This window comes from Clarias gariepinus, chromosome 1, assembly GCF_024256425.1.
Source record: "Clarias gariepinus isolate MV-2021 ecotype Netherlands chromosome 1, CGAR_prim_01v2, whole genome shotgun sequence".
NCBI lineage: Eukaryota > Metazoa > Chordata > Actinopteri > Siluriformes > Clariidae > Clarias > Clarias gariepinus.
This window is the reverse complement of record NC_071100.1, coordinates 32,576,068-32,589,021: the sequence shown is the minus strand read 5'-3', so window position 1 is coordinate 32,589,021 and position 12,954 is coordinate 32,576,068. Positions and strand designations below refer to the sequence as shown.

The 12,954-nt window shown below is 41.2% G+C and overlaps 1 protein-coding gene across 1 annotated transcript in view; it reads right to left on the bottom strand.

Moving 5' to 3' along the window:
• The window catches only part of zanl (zonadhesin, like), a 46,311-nt gene that overhangs the window by 18,540 nt on the left and 14,817 nt on the right, over positions 1-12,954 (bottom strand). Inside the window, exons 39-69 of the mRNA XM_053495448.1 lie at positions 12,697-12,842; positions 12,267-12,410; positions 12,001-12,108; positions 11,310-11,479; positions 9,617-9,819; positions 9,276-9,480; positions 8,999-9,192; positions 8,773-8,914; positions 8,372-8,616; positions 8,110-8,258; positions 7,745-7,873; positions 7,490-7,628; positions 7,247-7,388; positions 6,897-7,093; positions 6,669-6,807; positions 6,410-6,526; positions 6,166-6,290; positions 5,800-5,945; positions 5,377-5,520; positions 5,111-5,218; positions 4,387-4,556; positions 2,740-2,942; positions 2,399-2,603; positions 2,122-2,315; positions 1,895-2,036; positions 1,494-1,738; positions 1,232-1,380; positions 898-1,026; positions 643-781; positions 400-541; positions 50-246 (exon numbers count right to left, since the gene is read on the bottom strand). Coding sequence (XP_053351423.1) covers positions 50-246; positions 400-541; positions 643-781; positions 898-1,026; positions 1,232-1,380; positions 1,494-1,738; positions 1,895-2,036; positions 2,122-2,315; positions 2,399-2,603; positions 2,740-2,942; positions 4,387-4,556; positions 5,111-5,218; positions 5,377-5,520; positions 5,800-5,945; positions 6,166-6,290; positions 6,410-6,526; positions 6,669-6,807; positions 6,897-7,093; positions 7,247-7,388; positions 7,490-7,628; positions 7,745-7,873; positions 8,110-8,258; positions 8,372-8,616; positions 8,773-8,914; positions 8,999-9,192; positions 9,276-9,480; positions 9,617-9,819; positions 11,310-11,479; positions 12,001-12,108; positions 12,267-12,410; positions 12,697-12,842 — 5,007 coding nt within the window. The remainder of the gene's footprint in view (positions 1-49; positions 247-399; positions 542-642; positions 782-897; positions 1,027-1,231; positions 1,381-1,493; positions 1,739-1,894; positions 2,037-2,121; positions 2,316-2,398; positions 2,604-2,739; positions 2,943-4,386; positions 4,557-5,110; positions 5,219-5,376; positions 5,521-5,799; positions 5,946-6,165; positions 6,291-6,409; positions 6,527-6,668; positions 6,808-6,896; positions 7,094-7,246; positions 7,389-7,489; positions 7,629-7,744; positions 7,874-8,109; positions 8,259-8,371; positions 8,617-8,772; positions 8,915-8,998; positions 9,193-9,275; positions 9,481-9,616; positions 9,820-11,309; positions 11,480-12,000; positions 12,109-12,266; positions 12,411-12,696; positions 12,843-12,954) is intronic.

Genomic DNA, 12,954 nt, shown 5'->3' with positions numbered 1-12,954 from the left:
TACACTAAACTCATCGGCTGACTTGACAAAGACAGACAGACTCACTCACCTGGTAATAGTGTCCATTATGCATGCAGCCACATGTGTCCTGCTTCACACACTTGTCACCACTGAGTACATATCCAGGGTCACACACACACCCCTCGGAACAGGGTCTATTGCATTGGCCGGGTGGAGGAGGGTTACAGGAGGGCTGGCAAGGAGACACGCAGGAGTTGTAATGGCTGTTGGGTGGGCATGTAAGAGCTAAAGAAAAACACAAGATGTTACTGAAGTAGACTGACTTGCTTGAAAATAAATAACATATATCTTGTGTAGTCATACAGCTGAATAATAATTTAAATAATTAAAAATTTTGTGAAAATTGACCAAAGAGTGTTTAAGATTTTTGGGACTCACGGCAGAAGGTGTTGTTTCTCCAGGGTCCGATGATGACACCACGGTCCTGACACTCATTTACGTACGCTTCAATCGCTTCACACAGTGCAGAGTCAGGGCCACCCAATGCACACAGGTCAAACACACAGTTTTGGAAGAAACTCTATACCAAAACACACAATAAAAACAAAGAACACGGTGTTGATTTTATATGACTAAAATAGTCTTCAGCTCAGCTGGACATGGTCTGGTCAATGAACTTACATTAGGATTGACTTTTGGGTGACAGACTGCAAATGGGCCTTTGTTGTCCAATATGATTCCACAGTAAGCAGGACTCTCATAAAGATCCTTTTCTGTGTCTGTGCAGTCTGGATCTGGCTTGACTGGTGGTTTATTGCAGCTGTAACGTAAATGTAAAGACGTGTTACTGCTCGGCCATTGTACACACCATGGAGGGAGTAAGGAACCCCAACCTGCTCTGTACACACAGTGTACAACATCAAACCAGTGACTTACTCAGGGTTTGTGTTCCAGCTGTTGCCAAAATCTGTTGGACTGGTGACCAGTTCACCGCTGGGGGTACGGAAGTCATCATTAATGTTACCATTGTAGTCTCCACACAGGCCACAAAGCTTGTCCTGATAGCTGCAGAAACACACACAAGCACATTGTATGAGCGCAAAATAAAGAGTAAATCAATTTCGATTAATCCAAGGCTGGATTTGCCCTCTAAGATTAAATAGACCAATGTTATTTGCTTATGGATTTCCTTCAGAGAAACATTTGGGCATGTCAGCCGTATACTGTATTAACAAGACCTTAATCATCATCACTGTAACACAACACTCACTCTTTGATAACTTTAATATCCATATAGTGGTTTCCATCGTAGCGAACTGTCACACCAAAGTTTAATGACACTGTGTAGAGTGTCCCCTGTTTGAAGATGTCCATTCCAGTAACAGGACTCAGTGGTATGTTCACTTTGGTTCCATTCACCTGAGAACCGTTGGAGAAACTTGTTCAGAAACTTATTTACTTGTACTACATTACTACTGAATCCAGATTTTCACTCTCTGTATTTTCTACAGTGATTCCCTCTGTTTCCTCACCTGCACATCTCCTCCTTTCAGGATGGACACTTGAACTCCCAGAGCATGGACATGGACAGCACTCACATAACTGATGGTGGGAATGTTGTAGCGATTCTCATTGTCAACATAGACGGCAAAATGAGGCACGTCTGTACTGTTACACGGCTCTGACATTAAGTAAGTGCAGTTGCCCATGAAGTCATAGTTCCGCTTATCAAAGGTGGTGTAGTGTGGGTCACCTGAAGCGATACAGGTGGAGGTGTCTGTAGATGGAAAAGGTAAACAAGCATTAACAATTCAAATAACCTACAATCAGAAAACCTATTTTATTCAATAGCTCTTTGAACTTTCCACATTGTAAAAGTCTCTAAAGCTGATATTATTCAGTAACACCACTGTATGTAAGTCTCACACAGCACCTTTAGGATAGCAGCCGTATGTTCCTCCAACTTGCCGACATTCTTCTGTGGGGTCACAGGTGTTGTCCACACAGCTCAAGGTATAATTGCCTGCACAGCGACACAGCTTGGAGCAGCCATTTCCGAACACAATCTCTCCTGGCTGAAACAAAAATAACACTTACAGAATGAATAGTGCTGCTTGTGGGATACATTTGCCCTAAACATCTGTGAATTGTAAAAAATACCTCGTAATAGTTATTGTTTTCATCCAGACATCCACAACTCTCGATAGGAACACAGCGTTTCCCCTTGAACACAAACCCTGGTTTGCAGAAGCAGCCAGTGATACAGGAGCCAGTGCAGTTGGTGGATGGTTCTTTACAGCTGGGAATGCAAGCTGGACCACACTCAATGTACTCAGCATCAGGAGGACACTTCACTGTTAGTGGACAGGAGAAGTTCTTAGAACATGGTTGCATTGCTGGTTATAGTGTGGAGTGATAGAAACAATATTTTTTTTACCTGGTGGTGTTGGAGTGCTTGGCTCAAAGGTTGGGGGCTGGGGAGTTGGGGGCTGGGGTGTTGTGTTGGGTTTACAGATGTACTCTCCATCCAGCAGTTGGCAGGTCTCTGTAGGCAGACAACTGGTGTTGTAGCACAGAATGGTTTTTCCACTTAGACACACACACTGATGTTTACAGCCTTCAAGGTACCAGCTCTCATTCACCTAGACAGTGCACAAACACACATGTTACTTAGTGTGTAATGATACAATAAATGAGCATTTCTTCTCAGTAAATGATGTCAAGGTATTACAATATGTGTACAAGTGTATGCGTGTGTGTGTTTTGTATGAAACTCACAGGGTGGTAAGAGCCGTCAGGGTCGACACAGCCACAGTCTTTAAGGGGAACACACTTGTTGTGGCTCAGGACAAAACCAGGGTCACACTCACAGCCTTCAACACACTTCTGTGCACAGCCAGGTGGACCACTCACACCCACACATGTCTCTGGACACGAGCTCACACACATAGAGTAGTGACTGTTAGGAGGACAAACCAGAGCTGTGAAGAGGAGAGAAAGAGAGAGAGAGAATTATTAAAAAGAGAAAGAAGAACCATAAAACTTATAACATATTTATCCCACTTGTCATTCCGAAGAATTTGGTTCTGCAACTGTTTTCCAGTGAAAATTCAGATTGCGAGTAACGCAGTTTGCGAGTGTTCCGCAAGTTGAGCAAAGATTTTTTATAAATTTTGACTTGAAAGAGGAGCAAGTCTTGCTTTACGCGTACTGAGTATCATGTATCACGCATGCACTTCTTGTTTTGCCCCAAGCGTCACGTGATCACAACTGAGACAACGTTTTTTTTCTCTCTTGCACTGCGAAGTTGTGGTTAAATTGTCCCCCCTGCTGGGTCTTAGTGCGCGTCTCTTACTGGTATAATCAACATTCGTGCACGCGTGTACTATTTAACACTGTGACCACGTGTGTGTGTTAAACATATTTTATTTTGTGTTTGTAAGTGCGTGTGTACTGTTTCTTATAGTGTGTAAAGCAAAAGACAGTCTCATTAGAAGGTAAAAAATTTATTTTCTCCCTCAGCCTCGTTATGTGTGTGCGCACGTAATTTGACACCGTGCCGGGTCTCACAAACACACACACTCTCTCTCTCTCGCCTTTTTTATTGTTAGTGTGTGTGTGTGTGTGTGTGAAGCACCCCCTCTCTGCTTCACACACACACACATACACACACTCTCTGCCCTACACAGAAACATTGCTCTGCCCGCGATTCTTTTCAAAGGTAAATTAAAGGTTCATTTGTTTGTTTGTTTTACTTTACAGCAGTTGTTCTTTTAGTATGTGCTCACACGAATGTCATTAGCGATGTTTCTTGCTAATTTTTTCGACAAAACAGTCTTTCTCTGTTAATGTGTGTTTATGTGAAATTCAAATAAAATTTAAAACTCCATTTTTCTCCCTCAGCCTCTCTCATGTGTGTGCGTGCGCGTAATTTGACACCGTGCAGGTTCACACACTCTCTCTCGGGACGGAAGGGGCTTCACGCACACACACACACACACACACAACCACACACACAGCGGCTGCGCACATAAACGGGAACACTTATCAGTCGGGATTTATTTTTACTTTTTTTAAATGGAAAAGTACAGGTTAATTTGTTTCATTTTTACTTAATATTTTGTGTAAATTATTTTTATGTATTTATTATTCTGGGCTGTGGGACAAATAATTTGAGTTTTCATTATTTTTTATGGGGAAATTGAATTTGGTTTATGAGTGTTTTGGAATATGAGCCCGCTTCGCGAACGAATTATACTTGTAATCCAAGGTTCCACTGTATCTTTATATTCTTAGTTTATAAAACAAAGTGGAAATTAGTTATCTGTCCAAGACAGAGAACACGTTACTACCGTAAACTAGAAAAGAAATCACTGAATGTGCGTGTGATGATCGTTCTAAACAGTACTGTATGGTGAGACTCACGGCAGAAGTCTGGCTCCCTCCACTGGTGCACTGGAGCTCCTGCACTGAGACAGGCATCAGTATAAGCCTGGAGCTGGTCACACAGAGTCTGCAGCAGTCCGTTGTAGCGGCACATATCAAAAACACAGCTCTGGAAGAAGGGCAGGGGGTCCACCACCTTTATACAATCCCTATGTGCATAAGAGGAATAATAAGGTAACGTAAGAATGACACCAACAGAAAATACATTTTAAATAGAACATAAAAACATAATTTTCATTTTCAATTCATTTGCAGGTGGCTCTAAGCCCCCCCGTGACCCTGAATACAGGATAAAGTGGTATAGACTTTAGTGAGAGTGAGTGAATTCATTTGCACACCCTCCATGCACATTAATGACAAGTGTTTTTCTTTGTAACTTCTCTGAGCCCAGCATTACATTCATTGGCTTTGTTATTTCTGCACTCGATTAAATCACATGATTATCTGATTAGCATCTTATTTTTATTTATATAATGTGGATTATTGTTTTGTGCTCTTGTTAGCTTTTGTACCTCTAATTTCCTTGATGTTAAATTTGGTCTTATTTAAGTCATTCTGAAATTATTCATGTACAAGTTGTACCCTGGTGTCTGTTCATTAACGTTACTGAAGTTGGGATACTTGCAGATCAGTTCTGTCTCCTGACATTTTAATTGTCTGTTTGGGAAAACCTTTAAACTCTATTGATGTGATATTCACTCACCTGAATGGTCCTGCATTGTCAGTAATTTTTCCACATTTCTCAGGTTTAGACACTTCAGCCTCAAGACTTGGGTCACACGGTGGGTCAGGTGTGACATCAGGCTTGCACCTAGAAACACATCATGAACATCTTTTATATCCTAGTACTCAAACTGTCCAGTCAGGTTTGGACATACAGTATCTTCGAAAAGTAAAACCTTTATGACCTATGTAAAATTGTCAAATGGAAAAATTAAACAGAGAGAAAGTAAAACAGGATGGACTAACGTTTCGTCTTCATCTTCATCAGTTTGCCAGCTGTTGCCGAACTGATCGGAGCTGCCAGCCAGGGAACCGTCTGGTTTAGTAAAATCATTGTTGGGGTTTCCATTGTAGTCTCCACACAAACCACACATCTGATCATAGTAAGTACTGAGAGATAGAGAGAGAGGGAATGGGAGAATGAAAAATAAGAATTATCATCAACCAGGAGAAATTTTTTCCTGCTACGATTTGATTTGGCCTGTCTGTCGTTGCAACAAGGCTTAATTGTTTTCCCTATTTATGTTTCAATCTATGTTTGAAGCCACCAAATACTATTTACTACCTTTTAAATAGACCTACAATTTTCGATAATTTTTTATGGTAAAATGTTTGAAAATGACACGCTGCATGTACTGATATAATAAAAGCTCGATCAAGAATCAGTACCTGGGCACGGTGATCTTAGCGTAGTGGTTGCCATCCCAGCGCACCTCCAGACCAAAAGGAGTGGTGAGAATAACATACTGCCCAGCTGAAGTCAAAGAGATCAGAGGAGAAGGAGAGTGGGGTAGAGCTACTTTACGACCATTCACCTGCAGATGTGGGAAAGAATTAGAAAGAGAGAGAGAGAGAGAGAGAGAGAGAGAGAGAAATTACCTCAATAAAACAATATGCATTTGGCAAAAGAAAGTAAAATTAATTGAAAAATGACACAATATGGTGCTTAAAAACATTCAGTTTTAAATGTTTTGTTAACTTAGCATTAAAAAATAAATTAATAAGAGAAAACAAATAAGCAGTTGTTAGACTGACCAGAGTGGTGCGGCTCTTCATCATTGTTACAGTGATGTTGTTGACAGTCACATACAACTTCTTGAGATAAGATACTCCAGCAATTCCTCTTTCCTCATTTTTTCCTTCCACAGAGAACCAGGGGCCTGTAAAACACGCAACATTAAAACTAATTCCTGACCTGAACAACTACATATATCACCTGACTGATTTAACGACCAAATAATCATGACCTGTAGTGTAATAACCAGGTAAATTTTCTCACCAGTGTTGTTTCTGCAGGTGCGAGCCAGTGTGTAGGTGCAGGTGCCCATGAAGGTGTAGTATTTACCATCAAAGGTGTTGTAATGGGGATCACCAGAAATAATACAGTCCTTGGAGTCTAGTAAGGGGATAGGACACAGGTGGCTTCATACAACTTCTTAAAGGTAATTTTTTTTTACTTGTTTAAAAATAATCATCACTGACCCAGGCAGTTTCATGAAAAAATAAGCCACAGAATTGTACTGTAAAAAAGTACTAACCAACTGGGTAGCATCCTATTTCTCCTCCCTGCACACCACACTGCTGCATTGGAGGGCATTCAGCAGCACTGCAGCTGACGAATGGAGGGTTACACTTGCACAGAAGCTCACAGTCCTTAGTGTAGAACTCATCTCCAGGCTAACACACAGAGACAGAAGGCAGAACAGTTTAGACAGTGTACACTAAACTTATCGGCTGACTTGACAAAGACAGACAGACTCACTCACCTGGTAATAGTGTCCATTATGCATGCAGCCACATGTGTCCTGCTTCACACACTTGTCACCACTGAGTACATATCCAGGGTCACACACACACCCCTCGGAACAGGGTCTATTGCATTGGCCGGGTGGAGGAGGGTTACAGGAGGGCTGGCAAGGAGACACGCAGGAGTTGTAATGGCTGTTGGGTGGGCATGTAAGAGCTAAAGAAAAACACAAGATGTTACTGAAGTAGACTGACTTGCTTAAGAATAAATAACATATATCTTGTGTAGTCATACAGCTAAATAATAATTTAAATAATTAAAAATTTTGTGAAAATTGACCAAAGAGTGTTTAAGATTTTTGGGACTCACGGCAGAAGGTGTTGTTTCTCCAGGGTCCGATGATGACACCACGGTCCTGACACTCATTTACGTACGCTTCAATCGCTTCACACAGTGCAGAGTCAGGGCCACCCAATGCACACAGGTCAAACACACAGTTTTGGAAGAAACTCTATACCAAAACACACAATAAAAACAAAGAACACGGTGTTGATTTTATATGACTAAAATAGTCTTCAGCTCAGCTGGACATGGTCTGGTCAATGAACTTACATTAGGATTGACTTTTGGGTGACAGACTGCAAATGGGCCTTTGTTGTCCAATATGATTCCACAGTAAGCAGGACTCTCATAAAGATCCTTTTCTGTGTCTGTGCAGTCTGGATCTGGCTTGACTGGTGGTTTATTGCAGCTGAAATGTAAATGTAAAGACGTGTTACTGCTCGGTCATTGTACACACCATGGAGGGAGTAAGGAACCCCAACCTGCTCTGTATACACACTGTACAACACTAAACCAGTGACTTACTCAGGGTTTGTGTTCCAGCTGTTGCCAAAATCTGTTGGACTGGTGACCAGTTCACCGCTGGGGGTACGGAAGTCATCATTAATGTTACCATTGTAGTCTCCACACAGGCCACAAAGCTTGTCCTGATAGCTGCAGAAACACACACAAGCACATTGTATGAGCGCAAAATTAAGAGTAAATCAATTTCGATTAATCCAAGGCTGGATTTGCCCTCTAAGATTAAATAGACCAATGTTATTTGCTTTAAAGATGAGTAAATGTAGTTTTGGTCTTGAATGGATTTTCTTCAGAGAAACATTTGGGCATGTCAGCCGTATACTGTATTAACAAGACCTTAATCATCATCACTGTAACACAACACTCACTCTTTGATAACTTTGATATCCATATAGTGGTTTCCATCGTAGCGAACTGTCACACCAAAGTTTAATGACACTGTGTAGAGTGTCCCCTGTTTGAAGATGTCCATTCCAGTAACAGGACTCAGTGGTATGTTCACTTTGGTTCCATTCACCTGAGAACAGTTGGAGAAACTTGTTCAGAAACTTATTTACTTGTACTACATTACTACTGAATCCAGATTTTCACTCTCTGTATTTTCTACAGTGATTCCCTCTGTTTCCTCACCTGCACATCTCCTCCTTTCAGGATGGACACTTGAACTCCCAGAGCATGGACATGGACAGCACTCACATAACTGATGGTGGGAATGTTGTAGCGATTCTCATTGTCAACATAGACGGCAAAATGAGGCACGTCTGTACTGTTACACGGCTCTGACATTAAGTAAGTGCAGTTGCCCATGAAGTCATAGTTCCGCTTATCAAAGGTGGTGTAGTGTGGGTCACCTGAAGCGATACAGGTGGAGGTGTCTGTAGATGGAAAAGGTAAACAAGCATTAACAATTCAAATAACCTACAATCAGAAAACCTATTTTATTCAATAGCTCTTTGAACTTTCCACATTGTAAAAGTCTCTAAAGCTGATATTATTCAGTAACACCACTGTATGTAAGTCTCACACAGCACCTTTAGGATAGCAGCCGTATGTTCCTCCAACTTGCCGACATTCTTCTGTGGGGTCACAGGTGTTGTCCACACAGCTCAAGGTATAATTGCCTGCACAGCGACACAGCTTGGAGCAGCCATTTCCAAACACAATCTCTCCTGGCTGAAACAAAATAACACTTACAGAATGAATAGTGCTGCTTGTGGGATAAATTTGCCCTAAACATCTGTGAATTGTAAAAAATACCTCGTAATAGTTATTGTTTTCATCCAGACATCCACAACTCTCGATGGGAACACAGCGTTTCCCCTTGAACACAAACCCTGGTTTGCAGAAGCAGCCAGTGATACAGGAGCCAGTGCAGTTGGTGGATGGTTCTTTACAGCTGGGAATGCAAGCTGGACCACACTCAATGTACTCAGCATCAGGAGGACACTTCACTGTTAGTGGACAGGAGAAGTTCTTAGAACATGGTTCCATTGCTGGTTATAGTGTGGAGTGATAGAAACAATATTTTTTTTACCTGGTGGTGTTGGAGTGCTTGGCTCAAAGGTTGGGGGCTGGGGAGTTGGGGGCTGGGGTGTTGTGTTGGGTTTACAGATGTACTCTCCATCCAGCAGTTGGCAGGTCTCTGTAGGCAGACAACTGGTGTTGTAGCACAGAATGGTTTTTCCACTTAGACACACACACTGATGTTTACAGCCTTCAAGGTACCAGCTCTCATTCACCTAGACAGTGCACAAACACACATGTTACTTAGTGTGTAATGATACAATAAATGAGCATTTCTTCTCAGTAAATGATGTCAAGGTATTACAATATGTGTACAAGTGTATGCGTGTGTGTGTTTTGTATGAAACTCACAGGGTGGTAAGAGCCGTTAGGGTCGACGCAGCCACAGTCTTTAAGGGGAACACACTTGTTGTGGCTCAGGACAAAACCAGGGTCACACTCACAGCCTTCAACACACTTCTGTGCACAGCCAGGTGGACCACTCACACCCACACATGTCTCTGGACACGAGCTCACACACATAGAGTAGTGACTGTTAGGAGGACAAACCAGAGCTGTGGAGAGGAGAGAAAGAGAGAGAGAGAAATATTAAAAAGAGAAAGAAGAACCATAAAACTTATAACATATTTATCCCACTTGTCATCACGAAGAATTTGGTTCTGCAACTGTTTTCCAGTGAAAATTCAGATTGCGAGTAACGCAGTTTGCGAGTGTTCCGCAAGTTGAGCAAAGATTTTTTATAAATTTTGACTTGAAAGAGGAGCAAGTCTTGCTTTACGCGTACTGAGTATCATGTATCACGCATGCACTTCTTGTTTTGCCCCAAGCGTCACGTGATCACAACTGAGACAACGTTTTTTTTCTCTCTTGCACTGCGAAGTTGTGGTTAAATTGTCCCCCCTGCTGGGTCTTAGTGCGCGTCTCTTACTGGTATAATCAACATTCGTGCACGCGTGAACTATTTAACACTGTGACCACGTGTGTGTGTGTGTAAAACATATTTTATTTTGTGTTTGTAAGTGCGTGTGTACTGTTTCTTATAGTGTGTAAAGCAAAAGACAGTCTCATTAGAAGGTAAAAAAATTATTTTCTCCCTCAGCCTCGTTATGTGTGTGCGTTATGTGTGTGCGCACGTAATTTGACACCGTGCCGGGTCTCACACACAATCTCTCTCTCTCTCTCTCTCTCTCTCTCTCTCGCCTTTTTTATTGTTAGTGTGTGTGTTTGTGTGTGTGTGTGTGTGTGTGTGTGTGAAGCACCCCCTCTCTGCTTCACACACACACATACACACACTTTCTGCCCTACACAGAAACATTGCTCTGCCCGCGATTCTTTTCAAAGGTAAATTAAAGGTTCATTTGTTTGTTTGTTTTACTTTACAGCAGTTGTTCTTTTAGTATGTGCTCACACGAATGTCATTAGCGATGTTTCTTGCTAATTTTTTCGACAAAACAGTCTTTCTCTGTTAATGTGTGTTTATGTGAAATTAAAATAAATTTTAAAACTCAATTTTCTCCCTCAGCCTCTCTCATGTGTGTGCGTGCGCATAATTTGACACCGTGCAGGTTCACACACTCTCTCTCGGGACGGAAGGGGCTTCACGCACACACACACACACACACACAACCACACACACAGCGGCTGCGCACATAAACGGAAACACTTATCAGTCGGGATTTATTTTTACTTTTTTTTAATGGAAAAGTGCAGGTTAATTTGTTTCATTTTTACTTAATATTTTGTGTAAATTATTTTTATGTAATTATTATTCTGGGCTGTGGGACAAATAATTTGAGTTTTCATTATTTTTTATGGGGAAATTGAATTTGGTTTATGAGTGTTTTGGAATATGAGCCCGCTTCGCGAACGAATTATACTCGTAATCCAAGGTTCCACTGTATCTTTATATTCTTAGTTTATAAAACAAAGTGGAAATTAGTTATCTGTCCAAGACAGAGAACACGTTACTACCGTAAACTAGAGAAGAAATCACTGAATGTGCGTGTGATGATCGTTCTAAACAGTACTGTATGGTGAGACTCACGGCAGAAGTCTGGCTGCCTCCACTGGTGCACTGGAGCTCCTGCACTGAGACAGGCATCAGTATAAGCCTGGAGCTGGTCACACAGAGTCTGCAGCAGTCCGTTGTAGCGGCACATATCAAACACACAGCTCTGGAAGAAGGGCAGGGGGTCCACCACCTTTATACAATCCCTTTATACAAAACAGAAAATACATTTTAAATAGAACATAAAAACATAATTTTCATTTTCAATTCATTTGCAGGTGGCTCTAAGCCCCCCCGTGACCCTGAATACAGGATAAAGTGGTATAGACTTTAGTGAGAGTGAGTGAATTCATTTGCACACCCTCCATGCACATTAATGACAAGTGTTTTTCTTTGTAACTTCTCTGAGCCCAGCATTACATTCATTGGCTTTGTTATTTTTGCACTCGATTAAATCACATGATTATCTGATTAGCATCTTATTTTTATTTATATGATGTGGATTATTGTTTTGTGCTCTTGTTAGCTTTTGTACCTTTTAATTTCCTTGATGTTAAATTTGGTCTTATTTAAGTCATTCTGAAATTATTCATGTACAAGTTGTACCCTGGTGTCTGTTTATTAACGTTACTGAAGTTGGGATACTTGCAGATCAGTTCTGTCTCCTGACATTTTAATTGTCTGTTTGGGAAAACCTTTAAACTCTATTGATGTGATATTCACTCACCTGAATGGTCCTGCATTGTCAGTAATTTTTCCACATTTCTCAGGTTTAGACACTTCAGCCTCAAGACTTGGGTCACACGGTGGGTCAGGTGTGACATCAGGCTTGCACCTAGAAACACATCATGAACATCTTTTATATCCTAGTACTCAAACTGTCCAGTCAGGTATGGACATACAGTACCTTCAAAAAGTAAAACCTTTATGACCTATGTAAAATTGTCGAATGGAAAAATTAAACAGAGAGAAAGTAAAACAGGATAGACTAACGTTTCGTCTTCATCTTCATCAGTTTGCCAGCTGTTGCCGAACTGATCGGAGCTGCCAGCCAGGGAACCGTCTGGTTTAGTAAAATCATTGTTGGGGTTTCCATTGTAGTCTCCACACAAACCACACATCTGATCATAGTAAGTACTGAGAGATAGAGAGAGAGGGAATGGGAGAATGAAAAATAAGAATTATCATCAACCAGGAGACATTTTTTCCTGCTACGATTTGATTTGGCCTGTCTGTCGTTGCAACAAGGCTTAATTGTTTTCCCTATTTATGTTCCAATCCATGTTTAAAGCCACCAAATACTTTTTTATACCTTTTAAATAGACCTAAAATTTCTCAACGTTCTCTAATTTTTATGGTAAAATTTTTGAAAATGACACGCTGCATGTACTGATTTATTTAAAGCTCGATCAAGAATCAGTACCTGGGCACGGTGATCTTAGCGTAGTGGTTGCCATCCCAGCGCACCTCCAGACCAAAAGGAGTGGTGAGAATAACATACTGCCCAGCTGAAGTCAAAGAGATCAGAGGAGAAGGAGAGTGGGGTAGAGCTACTTTACGACCATTCACCTGCAGATGTGGGAAAGAATTAGAAAGAGAGAGAGAGAGAGAGAGAGAGAGAGAGAGAAATTACCTCAATAAAACAATATGCATTTAGCAAAAGCAAGTAAAATTAATTGAA